Below are 23,342 nucleotides of genomic sequence, written 5' to 3'. Positions count from 1 at the left end.
CGACCAAGCTTTAACTTCCTGACTGATGTCTTGAGATGTTGCTTCAATATATCCACATAATTTTCCGTCCTCATGATGCCATCTATTTTGTGAAGTGCACCAGTCCCTCCTGCAGCAAAGCACCCCCACAGCATGGTGCTGCCATCCCCGTTCTTCACGGTTGGGATACAGTTAGGTTGACATAACCTGAAAAGCCGCTCAGCAAGGAAGAAGCCACTGCTCCAAAACCGCCATAAAAAACCCAGACTACGGTTTGCAACTGAACATGGGGACAAAGATCGTACTTTTTGGAGAAATGTCCTCTGGTCTGATGAAACAAAAATAGAACTGTTTGGCCATAATGACCATCGTTAAGTTTGGAGGAAAAAGGGGGTTGCTTGCAAGCCGAAGAACACCATCCAAACGTGAAGCACAGGGTGGCAGCATCATGCTGTTGGGGTGCTTTGCTGCAGGACGGACTGTTGCACTTCACAAAATAGATGGCATCATGAGGACGGAATATTATGTGGATATATTGAAGCAACATCTCAAGACATCAGTCAGGAAGTTAAAGCTTGGTCGCAAATGGGTCTTCCAAATGGACAACTACCCCAAGCATACTTCCAAAGTTGTGGCAAAATGGCTTAAGGACAACAAAGTCAAGGTATTGGAGTGGCGGCCATCACAAAACCCTGACCTCAAACCTATAGAAAATGTGTGGGCAGAACTGAAAAAGCGTGTGCGAGCAAGGAGGCCTACAAACTTGGCTCAGTTAAACCAGCTCTGTCAGGAGGAATGGGACAAAATTCACTCAACTTATTGTGGGAAGCTTGTGGAAGGCTACCCGAAACGTTTGACCCAAGTTAAACAATTTAAAGGCAATGCTACCAAATACTAATTGAGTGTATGTAAACCTCTGACCCACTGGGAATGTGATGAAAGAAATAAAAGCTGAAATAAATAATTATCTCTACTATTATTCTGACATTTCACATTTTTATCATAAAGTGGTGATCCTAACTGACCTAAGACAGGGAATTTGTACTAGGATTAAATGTCAGGAATTGTGAAAAACTGAATATAAATGTATTTGGCTAAGGTGTATGTAAACTTCAGACTTCAACTGTATATAATTGTATGTATAGACAGTATGGACAGTATGTATACATTAAGCTTGATTTGATTTGAATAAATTAATATAAATGGTGTGTAGAGCAGTAGTTATATAGGATGAGCCATGACTAGAATACAGTATGTACATATAAAGTGGGTAAAACAGTGTGTAAACATTATTAAAGTGACCAGTGTTCAGTGACTCTATGTACATAGGGCAGCAGTCTCTAAGGTGCAGGGTAAGAGTACCGGGTGGTAGCCGGCTAGTAATAATGACTAAGGTTCAGAGGCCGGCTAGTGGTGACTGTTTAACAGTCTGATGGCCTGGAGATAGAAGCTGTTTATCTCTCGGTCCCAGATTTGATGCACCTGTACTGTCTTCGCCTTCTAGATGGTAGCGGGGTGAACATGCCATGGCTCAGGTGGCTGAGGCCTTTGTTGGTCTTGGCCTTCCTGTGACACTGGGTACTGTAGATGTCCTGGAAGGCAGGCAGTGTGCCCCCAGTGATACGTTAGGCTGGTTGGGCTGGAGAGCCCTAAAGTTGCGGACAGTGCAGTTGCCATACCAGGCGGTGATACAGCCCAACAGAATGCTCTCGATGGTGCATCTGTAGAGGTTTGTGAGGGTCTTAGGGGCCAAGCCGAATTTCATTAGCCTCTTGAGGTTGAAGAGGCGCACCATTCTGTTGGTGTGGAGGTACCATTTCAGGTCCTCCATGTGCACGCCGAGGAACTTGCAGCTTTTGACCCTCTCGACTGCAGCCCTGTCGATGTGGATGGGGGCGTGCTCTCTCTGCTGTCTCCTGTAGTTCACGATCAGCTCCTTCATTTTGTTGACGTTGAGGGAGTTTATTTTCCTGGCACCACTCCGCCATGGCTTTCACCTCCTCCCTGTAGGCTGTCTCGTCGTTGTTATTAATCAGGCCTACCACTGTTGTGTTATCAGAAAACTTGATGATTGAGTTGGAGACGTGCGTGACCACGCAGTTATGGGTGAACAGGGAGTACAGGAGGGGGCTGAGCATGCACCCCTGTGGGGCCCCTGTATTGAGGATCAGCGTGGCAGAGGTGTTGTTGCCTACCTTCACCACCTGGGGTCGGCCTGTCAGGAAGTCTAGGACCCAGTTGCACAGGGCAGTGTTCAGACACAGGGCCCTGTGCTTAGTGATGAGCTTGGACTAATATGTAATTATCATTATCATGTAATTTCTATCATGTAAAAAGCAGAATGTAAAATAAACCATAACTGCCCCCTCTCCACCTCTGTAAACATAGCCTAGAGAAAATTAGAGATATTAGAGATAACATGCAGTTGAGTAAAATAGGCTAGACTTACTTATTATTTATGACATGCATAACATTCCCAAATTTGTGCCCAGTTCAGTACTGAAGTCTGCATGGTTTCCATGAAATTCGTGCCAAAGTTCTCCTACACCCCCTCCCCCCTGGTATTCCTTGGTTGTCTGTTTTCTTAAAGTGGATTCGGGTAAGTGTTGAGGGGGCGGATAGTTTTGATTTCCCTTGCATCGTGCTTAGCCAATAATGTGGAGGGAGCTGTTGTGCACATCTCAGCTGGCAGACATTTAAAAAGGAGACAGTCCGGCGCTGCTGCAATTTGTATTGAAACTCCAGCCGCTTTCTATGGAATCGTTAACGACTCCAGACTCCCACCAACGAGCGCCCCTTCTGCAGTACTACAGTCTCCACCATTAGCTGCCTCTTGCCTCAAGAGATTTGATAAAGAACACCCACTACAGATCATTTCATTTGTGGCTACTTGGAGCTTTTGACAGGTGAGTTAAGTGAAGTTCAACGCTTAACATCTGAGAAAGTATGTGCGTTAAACATGGGCATGCTATTAAATTCGGTTCCTTATCATGTCGCAGGTGGTCTTTACGCGTAATCTCCGCTTGAATGTATACATATTCTGTAGTTAGAATACATGTCTCAATGATTATTGTAGACTATAGTAAATATACATTTGAAATTAAATGATTACTCTCATGCATAAAGATTGTTTTACTCAATGGCTTTCGCCCTATACCGCAATATCCATAAAATATACATTCTGATAGCTTTTATCTTCTTTCTGCATTGACGATTGAGTTGGGTAATGTGGAATATATTGTAAATATAAAAACAAGAAAATCGATATGGTCATTAAAGGCCATGTTTAATGTTTCTATTCCTCTTAAATCGTAAGTTGTGTGTAATGTTTCGTGAGGACAAAAAAACAAGCGAGAAAGCCAATGCGTTAATTACGCAGCGTAGATCTGGGTTGTCGTTTACAAGAAGTGTAAAATGATAGGCTATGGATGATGATTCAACCTTCACGTATCTTTCCTCTTCAAGCATGGCCAGATCGGTGCGTATCCTCTGTGGCATGGTTTTCATCCTGGGGCTGCTGTCATCTCCAGTGGATTCCAAAAGGAACAGGGGCTCCCAAGGCGCCATCCCTCATCCTGACAAAAACAACCCAAACGAATCGGAGCAGCAACCACAGACACCGCAGGCGGGCTCTGGTTCCCGAGGGCGGGGAAAGAGCTCTGCTGCACCAGCTGAGGAGGTGCTGGAGTCCAGCCAAGAAGCGTTGCATGTCACGGAGCGCCGCTATCTGAAACGCGACTGGTGCAAGACCCAGCCACTCAAACAGACCATCCACGAGGAGGGCTGCATCAGCCGCACCATCATTAACAGGTTCTGCTACGGACAGTGTAATTCTTTTTACATCCCCAGACATGTCCGCAGGGAAGAGGGAGCCTTCCAGTCTTGTTCATTCTGCAAGCCGAAACGATTTACAACCATGACCTACACTTTGAACTGTCCGGACCAGCAGCCGCCCACCAAGAAGAAGCGCATCCAGCGCGTAAAGCAGTGCCGCTGCATCTCCATAGAATTGGACTAGCCCTGGGATGCGGCCAATTAGTCTCCTCATCAAACAGCAGTTGGATTGCTCACATGAAGGAAAAAAACCTTATGACTGACTGGGAGCATATTTCCCTCTTCCAAATATGGGAAAATGTTCAATCTGCAAGGAACGTAATATATTACAAACATGTGCATCCTACATTATAGGCTTCTGTAGATAGGCCTATTGGACATACTATTTTGTAAACAAAGCCTGCTGTACCATATACTTTTATGTGTCACATTTTTTTATTAATCAAATTGCAATAGCAGCCTGTGGCAAGCAACGTTACATGGCATAATAACATGGAATGAACACAACAAGCTGCCGAGTGACTTGTAACCAAGCGCACGGCTTTTCCAACCTCCGCAAATAGGACTGCAGAACATTTTCACAGAGGATGTTTACACTCTTTTGGACAGCAACAGCATTAGGCAATCACAACAAATTTCAATGGAGGGGAATATGATGGACAATGCATTTAAATAATGGTTGAAGACTAGATAGTTTCCACTATGTGGAATTTGAAGATAAGTGACGACTATTTAATGTGGCAAGAATGCTCCACTGATTTATGTGACTCCAATGTTCAGTATAGCCTAGTGGAGAAAATAGAGCTTTTGTAAAGTATGCTAGGCCTATACCTATGTTCGATGCTATAAATCGAAACAAACACAATGTTTGTATTAGTTTGACATTGAAATAAAAATGTTCGATTATGAACACCTGCTCTTTCCATGACATAGACTGACCAGGTGAATCAGGTGAAAGCTATGATCCCTTATTGATGTCAATTGTTAAATCCACTTCAATCAGTGTAGATGAAGGGGAGGAGACAGGTTAAAGAATGATTTTTAAGCCTTGAGACAATTGTGTATGTGTGCCATTCAGAGGGTGAATGGATAAGACAAACAATGTAGGTGCCTTTGAACGGGGTTTTGTAGTAGGTGCCAGGTGCACCGGTTTGTGTCAAGAACTGCAAAGCTGCTGGGTTTTTCACGCTCAACAGTTTCCCGTGTGTATCAAGAATGGTCCACCACCCAAAGTACATCCAGCCAACTTGACACAACTGTGGGAAGAATTGGAGGGGGGGTGCAACTCAATATTAGGAAGGTGTTCTTAATGTTTTATACACTCAGTGTACATAATTGTTTATAATGCTATAGATGGAAGCGTTTTTTTCAGTTTTAAAATGTTATTCATACACCAATTGTATATGCAACCGGTTTGATAATTCTATTAAACCGGTTGCAAGTGATCCACAAAACAAAATAAACAGTTATTGACATTGATGCAGTGTTCACTGAACGTTCTTGTTTTTTGCTCACGTTCTTTGTCTGAAAGTTGCAGGGCGCACAGCAGATAGTAAATTAACCCACACCCAAACTGCAAAGACTCTGATTTCATGCAGAACATTTTATGCATCAGGTTAACCCGAAACACAAAATCAAAGCATTTTCTCCAGCGATGGGGTTATTTTCTTCTTGCTTGGAGCCAACCTCTTGCTGGGACTTTTATACGTTCCTTAGACTCTTGGATAGCCTACATTTCGTCGTAAAACGAAGATAATTTATGAGGAAAGACCACAAGAAACGCAATTACATGTCAGGCATAACAACCTTTTCAAGAACTCCATTGAAACGATGTTATCAGTCTACAATAGGCTCTACCTCAGCTCGTAAATCTGTCACAGCCACAGGCCCATGTCTTTCTGGGGACAATCTGATGCTAACCCGGGATATGACGCATTTGTAAAACCATTGCTGCATTACTGTTTTTTGTTCAGACAGTGTAGATGGCTCTCTACACGGTTCTCTAAAAATAGATACATCAATCAATCAATAGCCCTTCCCCAAAAATGTAATATCGAGCAGAGTTTTCTTTATCAAATCTTTATCGTCCAATTGTTTAAGCCTCGTGAGCATTTGGCAAATGGCAATTTGCTGCCCCATGCTTAAAAAATACATCCACATGGAAATGCAAGGTTTTAGGCTAAGAACATGTCAGTTGCCTCGCTTTTCTTCGATTTAGCCTTACCGTGCCTTCACTGTACTTACTGTAGTGTGGACATGATCAAGTTTGCGGCCAATTGTAGACTAATACACAAGTCATGATTTTAGGGAAATTGCTTGTTTCTATCCATTTATATCCAATTAACTTATGTCTACTTTCTCCTATTATTATCATGCTTTCTAACATGTTTCAATTATTCATTCATAATGAAAAGGTGCATTTTGAGAGGAATAGGTGCAATTTAATAAATATTGCGCAAAAATTAATAATATGTATTAATGAAACAATTTGGCTACTTGAGTCATTGTAATGCACATATTTTCAACTTTATTTGGCTCCTGCATCATTACTGAGCCTGAATGTTAGGCCTATTAGGGTGTGCTGAAAGGAGAGAAACAATTGAAAAGGAAGGTTAAACGTCCGTTTCCATAGTTGCAAGGCTTCCTCATCTATAGACTCCAGTTAAGACTTTGGTGACTGAATTGTTGTGATGTTTACAATCTATTACTTTGACCTCGCGCAAATTAATTTAACGATAAAACACCTAAAACATGTGGAAACATATAGCGGCCTGTAACTAAATGAACCAATATACATTATAAATAGGCCTTCATCAAATTCAACTTCTAGCCTACTAATTTGGTTTTGAAAAACGTTAAAGTAAACAGAAAATGTGCACTTGTAAGATTATGAAATATCTTCATACAAAAGAATGGCACATTCAATGATTATGAAACAACGATGTTATTTGGACACTCAATGGGTTCTGACAGGGGTAAAGTATACACATGGCTTGATATGAGTAATCGTTTCTATTTTTAAACAAAGTAAAAATGTTCTTGATTTAAATAAATAAAAAGTCAATATATTTAGCCAAATTATACTCTCCCTATCAGTTTAGGTCAGGTATGAAACAAGACCATTTGGGGTAAATTAATAAGGCTCCACATAATATAGGTCATATCCTTATGAAACTAAACACATCTTTCGCCTGACTACTGAGCCATTCATGTACCCCCTAAAGCTAAAGGCAGGAATCAAATAATATACAAAATACAGCCTCAAAGAGAAAACAATTAATGTTTTGCCATAAAATAAATATTTCATATCATTTATAGTTTTCCCTATCATGTATAGTTTTCCAAGACAACGTTTAAATCTTCCAGAATTAAAATACAAATTTGTTGTTAAATAAATATAATATAGCTACTAAATACAGCTGATGCAAGCAGGAAAGTGCTTAGAATTGTGACATACATATGTCATGAACAACTAACCATTCTATCATATACACTTCAAAAATGTGTCAGGGCAGCCATACTCAGAATACCTGTTGCTTTCCTCAGCATAGCTTATAGCAGGGTTGTTTGTTCATCTCAGAGCGTGATGTATGACTCAGGGGAAGAGAGCAAGGAATTGCTGCCAAGGTCTGGCATTCTCTGGCTATCACCCAGGAGGGGTCAGTCTGGTGCAGTGAGAAAGTTAACATCGTTACAACATCCAGTTTCCACCTTCTGACCAGGACCCACATCGCTATGCCTTCAACAGGACTCTCAGTCCAATAAAGGCTACTGATTCTCTTCATAATACAACATCAGGTCAAACGTTTCAGTCCCTGCTCATTTGAAAACAAACACCATATGCAATCATTTACAATACACACTTAAAAAATGGGCCACAGCAAATTAATAGCTATTCTTTACTTTAAAGTATTGTATTTTGCTTTCATATTCTAAATCATTGTTAGAATAACAACTCCTCTGAGTGAACATCACCTGGTAGCCATATCTGTTAACATAGCCCAACAACAATGAGGCCTCATCTTAATTTTTATTGTATTTACTGTATTTGCATAACCTAGCTTCAATGCATTTTATTATGTCATCAGGATGTGTGATGCTGTCATGAAAGAAACCCAGACTGAGGAATGAATGCAGGTCCTCAGCTCCAGCAGGCCTAGGAAGCCTAGAGGTCAGGGGTCATCAGTATAGATATGTCAGCTGGAGTGCTCATTATCCTGATCCCCAGCACCCCTCAGAGCAGGCTCTACAGGCTGGCCATTCAGAGGTCACACCAGTCTGGATGAATGAGGTTGACCTTTGGCCCCTGTGATTCTCATCACGTAAGCTGTTTAGTCAGCCAACGACCCTCTTTGTAGACTTAGCAGCCTGCATAGACTTAGCAGCCGGCAAATCTACAGCAGGTTGTCAGGCAAACAGGTTCCTCTTTCCCATGGTGTAAGTGTTGGTCTGGATGGTGGTCCTAGGGATACACAGGTGATAGAAGCCACACAAGGTACCTCTCATCTGGGGACGAGGTTGAGGTGAAAGAGGGGTGCCCCATGGAGAGTAGTGGAGATGGTCCAGTCAGTAGGGACGGTAGAATGGTGCCGTAATAGAGAGGTCCACAGCGTGGGAGCACGGAGGGCTATATGAGGTATGATGTTGGGTAAGAGGCAGGTGGTGAAGGCTAGAAGTGGTGAAGCCAGCAGACTTTCCCATCGGCCATCTCTCTCCACTTCCTCTCTCTCTACTCTGTTCTTCATTGATCATCCTCTTCAGCTGGAGGACACGCTGGCTTCCTTCTGACGCAGTCTCTCTTTCTATTGACAGAGGAGAAAAAGGGATAGCTGAGATTTATAGCATTGTGTTATATGCTATGACCCACCATGATCAACTGTGTTAGTAGCCAAGGTAATAGCAACCATGTTACTGATCAAAATATTTGAGGGGGGTTGAAGGGAGTCCAGTTCTTACCAGACTGTTGGCATTGACCTTCTTGGTTTCCACCCTGTTCTCAGCAGTGATCTTTTTCATGTTCTCCTGCGCTTCCTTCAGCCTGGAAGAAAGGGGAAACAATCATACCAGGAAACCACAAACATGTCTCTATCTATCCAGGTTAAAATAACCTTTGATATTAGTACATAAACCCTAACAGCTCTCTCATATTTGTACATTGTGTCACATATCTGACCATGTGGCACAACTCTGTCATGTCTAAGACAGAAAACCTCTTGATGTCTGTTAGTAACATTGGCGCACATGAGTTAGTTAGCTAACAGGGGCCTCAGTCCCTCCAGAAGCTGTTTGTACTGTAATAGCAGCATGTACACACCACAGTATGTATTCCCCACTGGGCACTATTGCATATGGCACAGCCAAGCACCGCCGCAACGTGTTATATTTTACCGCGAACACTGCACGTAAGGATGGCACAGAGAGTCCTCATCCTCCCTCACAGCCCCACTCTGTTCTGCTGAGCCTTCTGGAGTTCGCAGGTAGTGAAGCCCACCGCTTAAAGCAGGGAGAATGATAGTGGGCCAATGAGATAATGAGCTAGTCTTAAAAACACTTGAGTTTTATGGGTGTGCAAACAGTATTTAAAATAAAGTTAATTGTACATAAGCACAATCAGCTGTGGGTAATACGGGACATGATTGCCTAGTAAACAATTAAGAGAGAGCACATGGATCCATGGAATGGTTAGGAGCGCATTAACTCTGTCCATAACTCACCAGTTCAAAGATAGCTGCCCTGCTGTACTGTATGTATGGTGCGTATGGAGCAAACACACCCAACAACAGCCCAGGGTTCTGTAGAACCTCATCAGTATCAACATTACAGTTACCATTGTCTCTCCCATATTCAATAAGAGCATAGTACAAGGATGCCAAAATACTCTAACGCTCGTTTGGACCGTTACTGTCCCTTCGAAGCAGCCCTGACACCAGACACTCAGCACAGGGTAGGCCAGTGCTGCATGTCTCCATGTGCTGTAAGCCTGAAGCCCTGTGGACTGGTCAGATCATGACAATGTTTAACAATCCTCCCAGAACACACAGTCTTTAACGGGCCTCTGTCCCATGCCAGTAAAGCCAGGAGGACTCCAGGAGAGCTGCTGTGCCGCAGTTGGACTCCCCTCCGACACCACTCCTCAGGTCAGCTGAAACACCGTAAATCCAGCCCCAGGCTTTGACTCTGTACCAGGCCCTGGTCCCGGTCTGCCTACCTTCTCTTTGATGCCCCTGAGCTTTAATAATAACTGGTAAAAGCAGCTCCACTCCACACTGTCTACAGAATGTATAATGCCCCGTTTGGGGTGTTTTGTACCACACATAAATGTGAGGGACACCAACAATCTGGTACATGTTAATAAAGAGGGGTAAGAAAAGAGCGACTAAAGGTGCTGTTCAACATATTTAAAGTGTGAAGGCTGAACTTTGACCCAGTCACAAAAAATCCCCCTTTTCTAGAACACTCAGGGTTCTAGAGATAGATACAGTTGGAAAAGAGCTGTAGAACTGTCCCCTTCATCACAAGCTGTGTGATTTAATATGAGCTCTGATGCCTGGCTTCTTCCACTCACCTCTCCTTGGAGATGTTCTTACTCTCCCGCTTCCACGTGTTCTTGAAGTCGCTGCAGAACTCATACCAGAGCATGAAGACGTAACCGGGGGCCACCTCCTTCTCCCCAGACTTTGGCTTGAGCCCAAAGTAGCCCACCATGTCCAGGAAGCTGTGTGGGAGAAACAGAGGGAAGAAGGAAAGAGTGAATTGAGAGATGGGCAGTGAGAGGACATCCTGCTGGGTCACAGGGGAGAGCCGGTAGCGGAGGCTCCATTATCACATTGACCTCTACTACAGCCTGAAGGGGAACAGTGCCAGGGGATCCATTATCACATTGACCTCTACTACAGCCTGAAGGGGAACAGTGCCAGGGGATCCATTATCACATTGACCTCTACTACAGCCTGAAGGGGAACAGTGCCAGGGGATCCATTATCACATTGACCTCTACTACAGCCTGAAGGGGAACAGTGCCAGGGGATCCATTATCACATTGACCTCTACTACAGCCTGAAGGGGAACAGTGCGAGGGGATCCAGCCAAGAGCTGGCAGACACACACACACACACACACACACACACACACACACACACACACACACACACACACACACACACACACACACACACACACACACACACACACACACACACACACACACACGTTGTTTCGATCCAGGAACAATGGTTATTGGCAGACAATATGCAAGATGATCACAGGAATGTGTAAATGTTACATCAAAACACAGCATGGTGCTGGCTGAGATCGAACATGCACGCACACACACACACACACACAAACACACACACACACACACACACACACACACGTTTGTAACGTTCATCCGTCCTGCTCTCTGAGACATGTTTGACTCAAACATGTTGTGGATTAGGTCTTCAAATCCATGAATAGAAGGGACTACTACTTGAAGAGATTCAAGATTCATGAGAAGAGAATCCACAGCCCTGTGCATGGCAGATCCTCAGACTAATTCAATTGTAACCAAATCTAAATTCTTCACAAGTCTCTCAGCAGTGCTCACAGGGCTTGAAAAGCAGCCTGCTGCTCCAGGGTTTTCTCTAACCCAAACATTAAAGGCATTTGCTAGGCCTGTCTGTCACACACTTGATATAGAGGAGTCATGATTCAGGAGATGCTCCCAGATTGACACAGAGGTTTTGACCTCCAGATGGTAGGTGGCTGTTGCGACGCTAATGTAAGACATGTTGGGCGGGGAGTGTTGGGGGACGGGGCAATGTGCGCGGCAGACGGCTACTCCCACAGACTAGCCGATTCCCATTCCTCAGATATCTGTCATGTGCTCCTCCTCCGATAGTGCAGTAGTTCATCCTCGCCTTGCCTCGTTCCACAACCAGACCAGACCAGACCAGACCAGCGGAACCCAGGAGGAACAGAACAGAGAGAGGACAGCCGGGCATCAATTCTGGAAGCCTTTGTAGACCTGACCAGCACGGTCCAGCGTGATTAACTAGGCCGCTTTTGTATTGGCTCCTTCCCTGACCCTGGGTCAGGTGTCAGAGCTCACACAAATCACACACAATCTGTAGTGTGGTGAGCTCTTTCCCTTGCCTTTTCTTACTCTTACTCTTTCTCACACACACACACACACACACACACACACACACACACACACACACACACACACACACACACACACACACACACACACACACACACACACACACACACACACACACACATGCCCACTCCGAGTCCTACAAACACATACCACGCACTTCTGGAGGGCTATGACGCAACTGCCGTGAGATGGTTTATTACTGTACCTATGTTCAGCATTCCTCACTTATGGCTGTAAAACAGGCCAGTTAAAAAAGCCTGGGCAGCCGGGTATATCAGGAGGATATTTGGACCGCTAAGACATTCCATACAAAACCAGATTAGAACAGTAAACACACTTTTGTGATCAGCTGTTGTTTCTTTAACGGAGATGAGACATCTTCAATATACTATGGATAGTGGATAACGGAAGTTGGGACAGTTCTAATATCCCTCCAGCAAATCACCCTGTAACCACATACGTATGTAAGCAGCACACACGGTGCAGTTGAGCATTGATGAGGGAGGGGAAACTTAATGGTCCATTAACTGTGGACGTATCAGGAAACCTCAGGGAAACTGAAACATAAAAGGAACAAATTAGGATTGCGTGTTCTGGAGAGGACCTCATTACTCACTGCATAGGATACCCAGGAAAACTAAAACAAACCCCCAAAACTGATGTCATAAACTGTGTATGATATCAGCTTCCCATAAAGTAATTTTACCAACCAAGTATCCAAATTTGTGCAAATTTACTACAACCTAAATCAGTCCTATTATGGTGGTTGGCTTGAGGCCACATGGACCATAACAAACAACCACAATCCCACTCGTTGAGGGGTTGGCCCAGTGTTTCAGTAGCTAGCAGTGGTAATGTGATGTCTATGAGTCTTATTAACACGGGGCCCTAATGCGTGGCTGTGTTGGACAGTGTGAATGCCTCTTCCAGGACAGATGTGAGGGTCGGGGCCCACCCAGGGCCCACAGAACACACAGCACACACACACAATATAGCACACACACACCACAGCACACACACACCACGGCCCACCGCCCATATTCATCACCAGCGTGTCACTTTTACGAGGTGCGTCCCTGGGAACCTGAGAGCCACCCCCGCCCCCCAGCGCCAGGCAGCCCCCGGCCCCGTTTAGGTGAAGTTAAAGGCAAACTTCATTAAAGGCTGGGGGCTGTCAGCCGCGGGACTCTTTTGATCAATATCCCCAAGTTCAACATCTTCATTACACTGGTGTCAGTCACACAGCCACGGACAGAGATATCACAATACCACCAGGAGAGCGAAAGGGAGAGAGAGAGGGACAGGGATAGAGTGGAAAGAGAGAGACAGAGAGAGAGGGGAGAGAGCAAGTGAGAAGAGTGAGGGAGACACAGAGAGAGATGGAGAGACCCATGCATGCCCAAGCTGAGTGCTTCTCTTGGCTTGAAATGGAAACATGAAACAGGGACGTTTGGAAACTTTTCCCTTTATGTGCTTTTCATGATTTATTTTGGAATTGGGAGAGCTATGATTTAAAGCAAACAATTCTGGTCTCTATCTAAACAAGGAAAAATAATATTTTGTTTGTTCTTTCTAGTGTGTTTTTCCAATATGACATTTTCCAGATATGGTTTCGCTCGGACACTTGTTACATTTCTGCCAGTTGACCATATCTCCATAAATCAGATGGGCCGCTTCTTACAGTGACTCTTGAAGTTTGCAGTACCACACACGAAAGATAAGGCCTGATAATCACTGGAGTGGAGTGAGCACAGTGTGTGTATGCAAACATGTATCGGTGCTGGAGCAGTGTGTGAATAGGAAGGTAATATGTGTATGTGAGTTTGGTGGGTGTGTGTGAACATGTAAGCGTAGTGTGTGTGTGTGTGTTTGTGTCTCCATAGGCAGCCCTCCCTGTCTCGGGGCTAGTCTACAGTGAGCCAGGTTATGACCTGAGGATCTGCTACATGACTGAAGAGCCTGGATACAGCAAGGTCCCAGGACTTTAGCCTCAGATAAGGATCGTGATAAGACAAATTACTACAGACAGCTTTACAAATGACCAGCATTACTTTTATCTGATGTGAGCCATGTTATGTAAGTGAAACATGCTAAATAACCGTCATGCCCTTATGACATCCACCATCCATTATACTTGGCTGGGTTCCCTTCTGAATGTCGAAAGGTCTTATAAAAGCCAACATTAGAGTATTCCAGAGGTATGCAAACAGCCAGGTCAGCAAATACAGAGCTCTTCTGTTAAACAGATTACATGTTGTTTGGTCTAAGACCTCTAGGTTAATCGTGTTGTGTTATCATATTAGAATGGATAGAGATGATTCATACCTTTTCTGTGCTGCATTGAGCCGGTCATCCTCAGCAGTGTGGTCCTTTTGAGCTGAAAAAGACAAACAACAACATGGATTAGATGAATACACATGGAGTAAACAAACCTATGTGTGAGGCAGTATTCGTAGAGGCATTGAGGTCACAGTACATACAATAGTGGGAATAGATATTTCCAATTGGAGGTAAGCTGAGGTAAAACAATGAGACTCCATACAGTCCCGCTGGTACAGGGTCATACTGTGTGGAGCCCAGGTGGGGGCACTGTGGGCACAGACATATCCTTTCCCAGGGGGAGTGATGAGCATGTGATGGAGGTGTCTGTGGATTTCACTGTGGTGGATTGTAAGAGGTGAGATGTTTGTGTATCAGTTGGTAGAGCATGGCGTTTGCAACGGCAGGATAGAAAGTGGGTTCGATTCCCAGGACCACCCATACATAAAATGCATGCAGTATATATATATATACACAGTGCATTCAGAAAGTATTCAGACCTCTTCCCTTTTTCAACATTTTGCCTTATTCTAAAATGTATTAAATTATTATTTTTCTTCATCAATCTACACACAGTACCTCATAATGACAAAGCTAAAACAGTTTTTTTTAGAGATTTTTGCAAATGTATAAAACATTTAAAACAGAAATATCTTATTTACATAAGAATTCAGACCCTTTGCTATGAGACTCGAAATTGAGCTCAGGTGCATCCTGTTTCCAGTGATCATCCTTGAGATGTTTCTACAACTTGATTGGAGTCCATCTGTTGTAAATTCAATTGGTTAGACATGATTTGGAAAGGCACACACCTATCTATATAAGGTCCCACAGTTGACAGTGCATGTCAGAGCAAAAACCAAGCCATGAGGTCGAAGGAATTGTCCGTAGAGCTCCGAGACAGGATTGTGTCAAGGCACAGATCTGGGGAAGGGTACCAAAACATTTCTCCAGCATTGAAGGTCCCCAAGAACACAGTGGCGTCCATCATTCTTAAATGGAAGAAGTTTGGAACCATCAAGACTCTTCCTAGAGCTGGCTGCCCGTCCAAACTGAGCAATCAGGGGAGAAAGGCCTTGGTCAGGGAGGTGACCATGAACCCGATGGTGACTCTGACAGAGCTCCAGAGTTCCTCTGTGGAGATGGGAGAACCTTCCAGAAGGACAACCATCTCTGCAGCACTACACCAATCAGGCCTTTATGGCAGAGTGGCCAGGCTGAAGCCCCTCCTCAGTAAAAGGCACATGACAGCCCGCTTGGAGTTTGCCAAAAGGCACCTAAAGGACTCTCAGACCATGAGAACCAAGATTCTCTGGTCTGATGAAATCAAGATTGAACTCTTTGGCCTGAATGCCAAGTGTCACGTCTCGAGGAAACCTTGCACCATCCCTACAGTGAAGCATGGTGGTGGCAGCATCATCCTGTGGGGATGTTTTTCAGCGGCAGGGACAGTCCCGAAGCAGGAGTGGCTTTGGGACAAGTCTCTGAATGTCCTTGAGTGGCCCAGCCAGAGCCCGGACTTGAACCCGATCGAACATCTCTGGTGAGACCTGAAAATAGCTGTGCAGCGACGCTCCCCATCCAACCTGACAGAGCTTGAGAGGATCTGCAGAGAAGAATGGGAGAAACTCCCCAAATACAGGTGTGCCAAGCTTGTAGCATCAAGACTCGATGCTGTAATCGCTGCCAAAGGTGCTTCAACAAAGTACTGAGTAAAGGATCTGAATACTTACGTAAATGTGATATTTCAGTTTTTTTTATTTTTATACATTAGCAAACATTTCTACAAACCTGTTTTTGCTTTGTCATTATGGGGTATTGTGTGTAGATTGATGAGGGAAAAAACTATTTAATCCATTTTAGAATAAGGCTGTAACGTAACAAAATGTGGAAAAAGTAAAGGGGTCTGAATACTTTCCGAATTTTAGACATTTTAGTCATTTAGCAGACGCTCTTATCCAGAGCGACTTACAGGAGCAATTAGGGTTAAGTGCCTTGCTCAAGGGCATATCGACAGATTTTTCACCTAGTCGGCTCGGGGATTAGAACCAGCGACCTTTCGGTTACTGGCACAACGCTCTTAACCACTAAGCTACCTGCCGCTCTAATGCACTGTATAGCTATGCACTACCAGTTAAAAGTTTTAGAACACCTACTCATTCAAGGATTTTTCTTTATTTTTACTATTTTCTACATTGTAGAATAATAGTGAAGACATCAAAACTATGAAATAACACATATGGAATCATGTAGTAACCAAAAAAGTGTTAAACAAATCAAAATATATTTTATATTTGAGATTCTTCAAATAACCACCCTTTGCCTTGATGACAGCTATACAGTGTGTTGATGAGGAGTGTGAGTTGGTGATGTCTGGGGTGGGGTTGTAGTAGAAGAGGTCTCAGTGGACTGTGTTGAGGAGGGGATAGGAGCAGAGGCGTGGAGCAGGGGCACAGGCAGCACAGCGCAGGGTTGAGGAGTGAGTGTATGAGGCTCGGGAACTGGAGGCTCCTGTGGACTCCTGCCATGTAAAAGTGTCTAAATGCAAGGCAGATGTGTTTGGCCGGCTAGGGCGAGGTGCAATAATTTATCTAGTGCCTGTGATCTCAGATTTATTGCATTTTTCCAGATTCATCCTTTTTACAATGATGGGGGGACCTTTCCCACTTGAAGATTTAAGAGGGGGAAGTCTCCCCAAAATTGTTCAAAGGCAGGTTTGGGGGTATTTTGGGAGAGGGTGAGCTTAAGCTGCTACCACCCCTTTTTTTTTTTACGTAAGCAGGCTGATTGTCTGAGATAAACCTAATGAAGGGAAGGGGTGGCCATGGCTGGGATTGGGGAGGAGGGGGGAGAGCCATGACCAATGGCGTTAGTCGCAGCGGGGGGTCGAGCTGGCGCCTGAGGTCCTCTCTGGTGCGGTTCTGTGTAGAGGTGGCACCAGGCTGGCCGGCGCTCTGAGAGAGAGTGGTCCACAGAGCGAGAGAGAGAGAGAGAGAGAAAGAAAGAGTGAGAGAGAGCGAGAGAGCGAGAGAGAGAGAGAGAGAGAGAGAGAGAGAGAGAGAGAGAGAGAGAGAGAGAGAGAGAGAGAGAGAGAGAGAGAGAGAGAGAGAGAGAGAGAGAGAGAGAGAGAGAGAGAGAGAGAGAGAGAGAGAGAGAGAGAGAGAGAGAGAGAGAGAGAGAGAGAGAGAGAGAGAGAAAGAGGATGTGTGAAGGTTCTCTTCCTCCACTACCTGTGTAAACATGAAACCAGTAGTGGCTAACTAGAAAGTTATGAGACGTGCATGCTGAGAGGGACAATAAATTAAGCCTTTAAAACTCTGACACACTTTTCCAAACCACTGGTTTACCAAGCAGTCAGATAACGAAGGGCTAGGGAACTACATATATAAGCTGTGTTAAGGACCTGGAAGCTTTCTGTGAAAAAACATTACACAATCTTTACTGCATCGGCGACTACAGCTCCATGCTATAAAAATGTTTTGATGTATGTATGCCATTTCCATACATACTCAATCAAACATCAAAAGGAGCTGTAATGTGTATGTGTGAACGTTAGCGTGTGTGTGTATCTGTGTCGATAAATCTCTCGTTCTCGGAAACGATAAATATACCTTTTTTCGTTGCCAGCCCCAATCTTTGAACTCTGTTAACCTGTGCTGGTTTTCATATTGTTGTCCTATCAAGAGGGAGCCTACAGCCTTCTATTACCATGGCACAAAAAAACACAAAGGTTTTCAAAGCCTCTGCCCAAAACAACATACAAATAATTGACAACATACAAATAATTGATTGCCAACACAGTGAAGACTTCAGGATTGTGGAAATATGACCAACTAGATGATTATGGCCATGATAGTCTGGTGGGGAAAGGTTGGGAACCTAGCCTGGTGGAAACCAGTGTACAATGGGATCTTTAGTGAATGACTGACTGTACCCTTTGCAGGGCAGTGTCTGATATTGACCAAGAATACAGATAGAGGTTTGAAACACTGGAATGTTAAAAAGAGTAAACGTTCTAGAATACATTTCCATTTGCAATGTGTATCTAGGAGACAAACATACTAAGGCAGACTTTGTTTGCAACACATACAGTACAGCCCTGGGGCATTGGGACCAGAGGGAGGACCATCTCCATGGGCCAGACACCTCTCAGGGGTAAACATAAAGGAAAACACCTCACATCAAATGAGAATGGAGTCAGTCCAACCCATGAACATAACTCAACCTTACTCAGGGTAACTCAGCTGTTAAAGGACTACATGGTATGCCATGTTAAACAGACACTTTCAACTCAACACATAGTTATCTGGAAGAGTGGAACATTAGTACCTCGGTTTTGATTTATATTTGAACAAGACATAAAAGCCCATAGAACATTATACAAAAATAACATTACAGAACTAAAGATTAAAGTGGGAACATTTGTTATAAATTAGTCATGGTGTGTATTCACTACTCAAAATGTTTCTGAAAATGTCCCTGGAGGATTCAAAGAGTTTCTGATAAAGTGAAAACAGAAAGGTGGGTTGGTTCATTGTTTTTGTAGAAACGAACCAACATTCTTTCAACGCTAATAAACAGTTCTGAAGGAGAGGGAAAAATTATTGCTCCCAAACTTCTGAAGCATCAAATCAAATCAAACCAAATGTTTGTGTCACATGCTTCGCCACAAACAGGTGTAGACTAACAAGGAAATGCTTACTTACGGGCCCTTCCGAACAATGCAGAGAGAAAGAAAATAGAGAAATAATAGAAAAGTAATAACACGTAATAATAAGAGTAATAATAAATACACAATGAGTAACGATAACTACCGAGTTGACGTGCAGGGGTACGAGGTAATTAAGGTAGATATGGACATATAACTACGAATAAAGTGATTAGGCAACAGGAAAGATAATAAACAGTATCAGCAGCGTCTGTGATGAGTCAAAAAAGTTAGAGCAAAAAGGGTCAATGCAGATAGTCTGGGTAGCTATATGGTTAACTATTTAACTATTTAGCAGTCGTATGGCTTGGGGGAAGAAGCTGTTCAGGGTGCTGTTGGTTCCAGACTTGGTGCATCGGTACCGCTTGCCGTGTGGTAGCAGAGAGAACAGTCTATGACTTGGGTGGCTGGACTCTTTGACAATTTTTAGGGCCTTCCTCTGGCACCGCCTGGTATAGAGGTCCTGGATGGCAAGGAGCTCGGCCTCAGTGATGTGCTGGGCCATACGCACTACCCTCTGTAGCGCCTTGCGGTCAGATGACAAGCAGTTGCCATACCAAGTGGTGATGCAGCCAGTCAAGATGCTCTCAATGGTGCAGCTGTAGAACTTTTTGAGGATCTGAGGGCCCATGCCGAACATTTTCAGCCTCCTGAGGGGGAAGAAGCGTTGTCGTGCCCTCTTCACTACCAATGGTGTAAAGTACTTAAGTAAAAATACTTTAAAGTACTACTTAAGTAGTTTTGGGGGGTATCTATACTTTACTATTTACAGCATACTGAACAAAATATGAACGCAACATGCAACAAATTCAAAGATTTTACTGAGTTACAGTTCATATAATAAAATTAGTCAATTGAAATAAATTCATTAGGCCCTCATTTATGGATTTCACAAGACTGGGAATACAGATATGCATCTGTTGGTCACAGATACCTTTTTAAAAAGGTAGGGGCGTGAATCATAAAACCAGTCAGTATCTGGTGTGACCACCATTTGCCTCATGCAGCGTGCACATCTCCGTCGCATAGAGTTGATCAGGCTGTTGATTGTGGCCTGTGGAATGTTGTCCCACTCCTCTTCAATGGCTGTGCAAAGTTGCTGGATATTAGCGGGAACTGGAACACTCTGTCGTACACGTCGATCCAGAGCATCCCAAACATGCTCAATGGGTGACATGTTTGGTGAGTATGCAGGCCATGGAAGAACTGGGACATTTTCAGCTTCCAGGATTTCCAGATCCTTGCAACATGGGGCCGTACATTATCATGCTGAAACATGAGGTGATAGCGGCGGATGAATGGCACGAAAATGGGCCTCAGGATCTCATTATGGTATCTCTGTGCATACAAATTGCCATAGATAAAATGCAATTGTTTACGTTGTCTGTAGCTTATGTCTGCCCATACAATAACCCCATCGCCACGATGGGGCATTCTGTTCACAACGTTGACATCAGCAAACCGCTAACCCACATGACGCCATACACATGGTCTGCAGTTGTGAGGCCAGTTGGACGTACTGCCAAATTCTCTGAAACAACGTTGCAGGCGGCTTATGGTAAAGAAATGAGCATTCAATTATCTGGCAACAGCTCTGGTAGATATTCCTGGAGTCAGCATGCCAATTGCGCACTCTCTCAAAACTTGAGACATCTGTGGCATTGTGTTGTGTGACAAAACTGCACATTTTAGAGTGGCCTTTTATAGCTCAAGGTGCACCTGTGTAATGAACATGCTGTTTAATCAGTTTGTTGATATGCCAAACCTGTCAGGTAGATGGATTATCTTGGCAAAGGAGAAAGGCTCACTAACAAGGATGTGAACAAATTTATACACAAAATCTGAGAGAAATAAGCTTTTTGTGCGTATGGAAAATGTCTGGGATCTTTTATTTCAGGTCATGAAACATTGGACCAAGACTTTACATGTTGCATTATATTTTTGTTCAGTGTATATTTTTGACAACTTGTACTTTTAACTCACTACATTCCTAAAGAAAATGATGTACTTTTTACTCCATACATTTTCCCTGACACCCAATAGTACTCGTTACATTTTGAATGCTTAGCAGGACAAGAAAATCAAATTCATGCACTTATCAAGAGAACATCGCTGGTCATCCCTACTGCCTCTGATCTGGCGGACTCACTAAACACACATGCTTCATTTGTAAATTATGTCTGAGTGATGGAGTGTGCCCCTGGCAGTGGTGGAAAAAGTAATAAATTGTCATACTTGAGTAAAAGTAAAGATACCTTAATAGGAAATGACTAAAGTAAAAGTGAAAGTCACACATTAAAATACTATAGCTGCCACTGATCTACGTTTGTTTTTCCATTTGTTTTGTCTCGATTGTACACACCTGGTTCCCATTACATTATATTATTTCCCTAGTTAACCCTCTGGTTCCCACATGGTTTTGTGCGTGTTTGTTCTTTGTTTTGTGTGTAAGACTTATGTGAGCTGGTGTGTTTTCCCTGCGTGGAAATTAGAGTTGTTTATTTTTCGAGTAAAGTACGTCGTTTACTCAGTTCTGTGTCCTGTGCCTGACTCCGTCCTACCACTGCACATTGACACTTGACAGAAACACGCACCACATATGGAGTCAGCAGGTGCAGCCAGTCCTCCGGTACCAGTGGAGGAGCGCGTCCAGCAGCACGCAACGATGCTCCAGAATCTTGGCACAGCCATGGATTGCGTGTTGCAGACCTCCGTCACCTGGACCCAGTGGGATTCGGCTCTCGCTCCCGAGGGCATATGATGGGACGGCTGCCGGGTGCCAGGGGTTCCTGCTCCAGGTGGAGCTCTACCTGGCGACCATCCACCCGGCTCCCTCGGGATACGAGAGCGTGTCCGCCCTCAGCTCCTGTCTGTCGGGGAGAGCGCTTGAGTGGGCCAACGCCGAATGGGGAGGAATAGACGCAGCGTTGGTTCACTATGAGGATTTCACCCGCCGCTTCCGGGCGGTCTTCGATCATCCACCTGAAGGGAGAGCGGCGGGGGAACGCTTGTTCCACCTCTGACAGGGGAAGAGGAGTGCACAGGACTTCGCACTGGACTTCAGGAGCTTGGCGGCCAGCGCGGGATGGAATGAGAGGGCCCTGATCGACCATAACCGGTGTAGTCTACGTGAGGACGTTCGTCGGGAGCTGGCATGCAGGGACACCATCCTTACCCTCGACCAGCTGGTGGATTTATCTATACGGCTGGATAACCTGTTGGCCACCCACGGACGTCTCGGTCAGGGTCCGTCCATTCCATCCCCCAGCACCTCCGACCCTACCCCTATGGAGCTCGGAGGTGCTGCTCTAAGGGTGACCGGAGGGGGGGCCGTTTCCTGCACCAACTATGGCCGCAGAGGGCACACTGCTGGTCGGTGCTGGGGAGGTTCCCCAGGGAGTCGAGGTAGCAGGCAGGGCACTGGTGGATCATCCCAGGTGAGTAGGCACCCGACTCACCCAGAGATCCCTGTTGTGCACATGTGTGTATGCATAGAATTTCCTGAGTTTTCCCCGCCTTCCCAGCATAAGGCACTAGTAGATTCAGGCGCAGCTGGGAACTTTATTGACCGTTCATTTGCACGTAGATTAGGGATCCCTATTGTTTCTGTTGATGTGCCCTTCCCTGTACATGCCTTAGATAGTCGTCCTTTAGGGTCGGGCCTGATTAGGGAGGTCACAGCTCCACTATGTATGAAAACGCAGGAGGGTCATGAGGAGAGAATTAGTCTCTTCCTGATCAATTCTCCTGCGTTTCCTGTGGTGTTGGGGCTTCCCTGGTTGGCCTCTCATGACCCCACTATATCATGGCAACAGAGGGCTCTCAAGGGATGGTCACGTCAGTGCTCAGGGAGGTGTGTAGGTGTTTCCATAGGTGCAACTACGGTGGAGAGTCCAAACCAGGTCTCCACTATGCACATTCCCCCCGAATATGCCGATTTGGCTCTCGCCTTCTGTAAAAAGAAGGCGACTCAACTACCACCCCATCGACAGGGGGATTGTGCGATAAATCTCCAGGTAGGTGAAGCACTTCCCAGGAGTCACGTGTATCCTCTGTCTCAGGAGGAGATGACGGCTATGGAAACATATGTCTCCGAATCTCTGGGACAGGGATACATTTGGCCTTCCACTTCACCTGCCTCCTCGAGTTTCTTTTTTGTGAAGAAGAAGGATGGAGATTTACGCCCATGTGTAGCCAGTGTGACAGCATCATTTCACGGGGCAAATTGGATCTCAGGAGTGCTTACAACCTGGTGCGTATCCGGGAGGGGGATGAGTGGAAGACAGCATTTAGTACCACCTCTGGGCACTATGAGTACCTCGTCATGCCGTACAGGTTGATGAATGCTCCATCAGT

At 44.7% G+C, this 23,342-nt stretch overlaps 2 protein-coding genes across 2 annotated transcripts in view; one reads left to right on the top strand and one right to left on the bottom strand.

Moving 5' to 3' along the window:
* Window positions 1-2,708: 2,708 nt before the first annotated feature.
* Window positions 2,709-4,790, top strand: LOC121539248 (gremlin-1). The gene is made up of 2 exons (XM_041847597.1): window positions 2,709-2,885; window positions 3,445-4,790. The coding sequence occupies exon 2, from the start codon at window positions 3,446-3,448 to the stop codon at window positions 3,995-3,997; it is 552 nt and encodes a 183-aa protein (XP_041703531.1). The 5' UTR covers window positions 2,709-2,885; window position 3,445; the 3' UTR covers window positions 3,998-4,790.
* A 314-nt stretch (window positions 4,791-5,104) lies between these two features.
* LOC121539249 (formin-like) overlaps window positions 5,105-23,342 on the bottom strand; it is a 73,893-nt gene continuing 55,655 nt past the window's right edge. The window contains exons 14-17 of the mRNA XM_041847598.2: window positions 14,285-14,336; window positions 10,379-10,528; window positions 8,770-8,851; window positions 5,105-8,615 (exon numbers count right to left, since the gene is read on the bottom strand). Coding sequence (XP_041703532.2) covers window positions 8,571-8,615; window positions 8,770-8,851; window positions 10,379-10,528; window positions 14,285-14,336 — 329 coding nt within the window. The 3' untranslated portion in view covers window positions 5,105-8,570. The remainder of the gene's footprint in view (window positions 8,616-8,769; window positions 8,852-10,378; window positions 10,529-14,284; window positions 14,337-23,342) is intronic.

This window comes from Coregonus clupeaformis, chromosome 25 (genome assembly GCF_020615455.1).
Source record: "Coregonus clupeaformis isolate EN_2021a chromosome 25, ASM2061545v1, whole genome shotgun sequence".
Lineage (NCBI taxonomy): Eukaryota > Metazoa > Chordata > Actinopteri > Salmoniformes > Salmonidae > Coregonus > Coregonus clupeaformis.
Note: the sequence above shows the minus strand (reverse complement) of the source record. Positions and strands in the feature narration are given on the sequence as shown.

Excerpts from the sequence above, each read along its gene's own strand:
- LOC121539248 (XM_041847597.1), top strand. The coding sequence starts at position 3,446 with ATGGCCAGATCGGTGCGTATCCTCTGTGGCATGGTTTTCATCCTGGGG.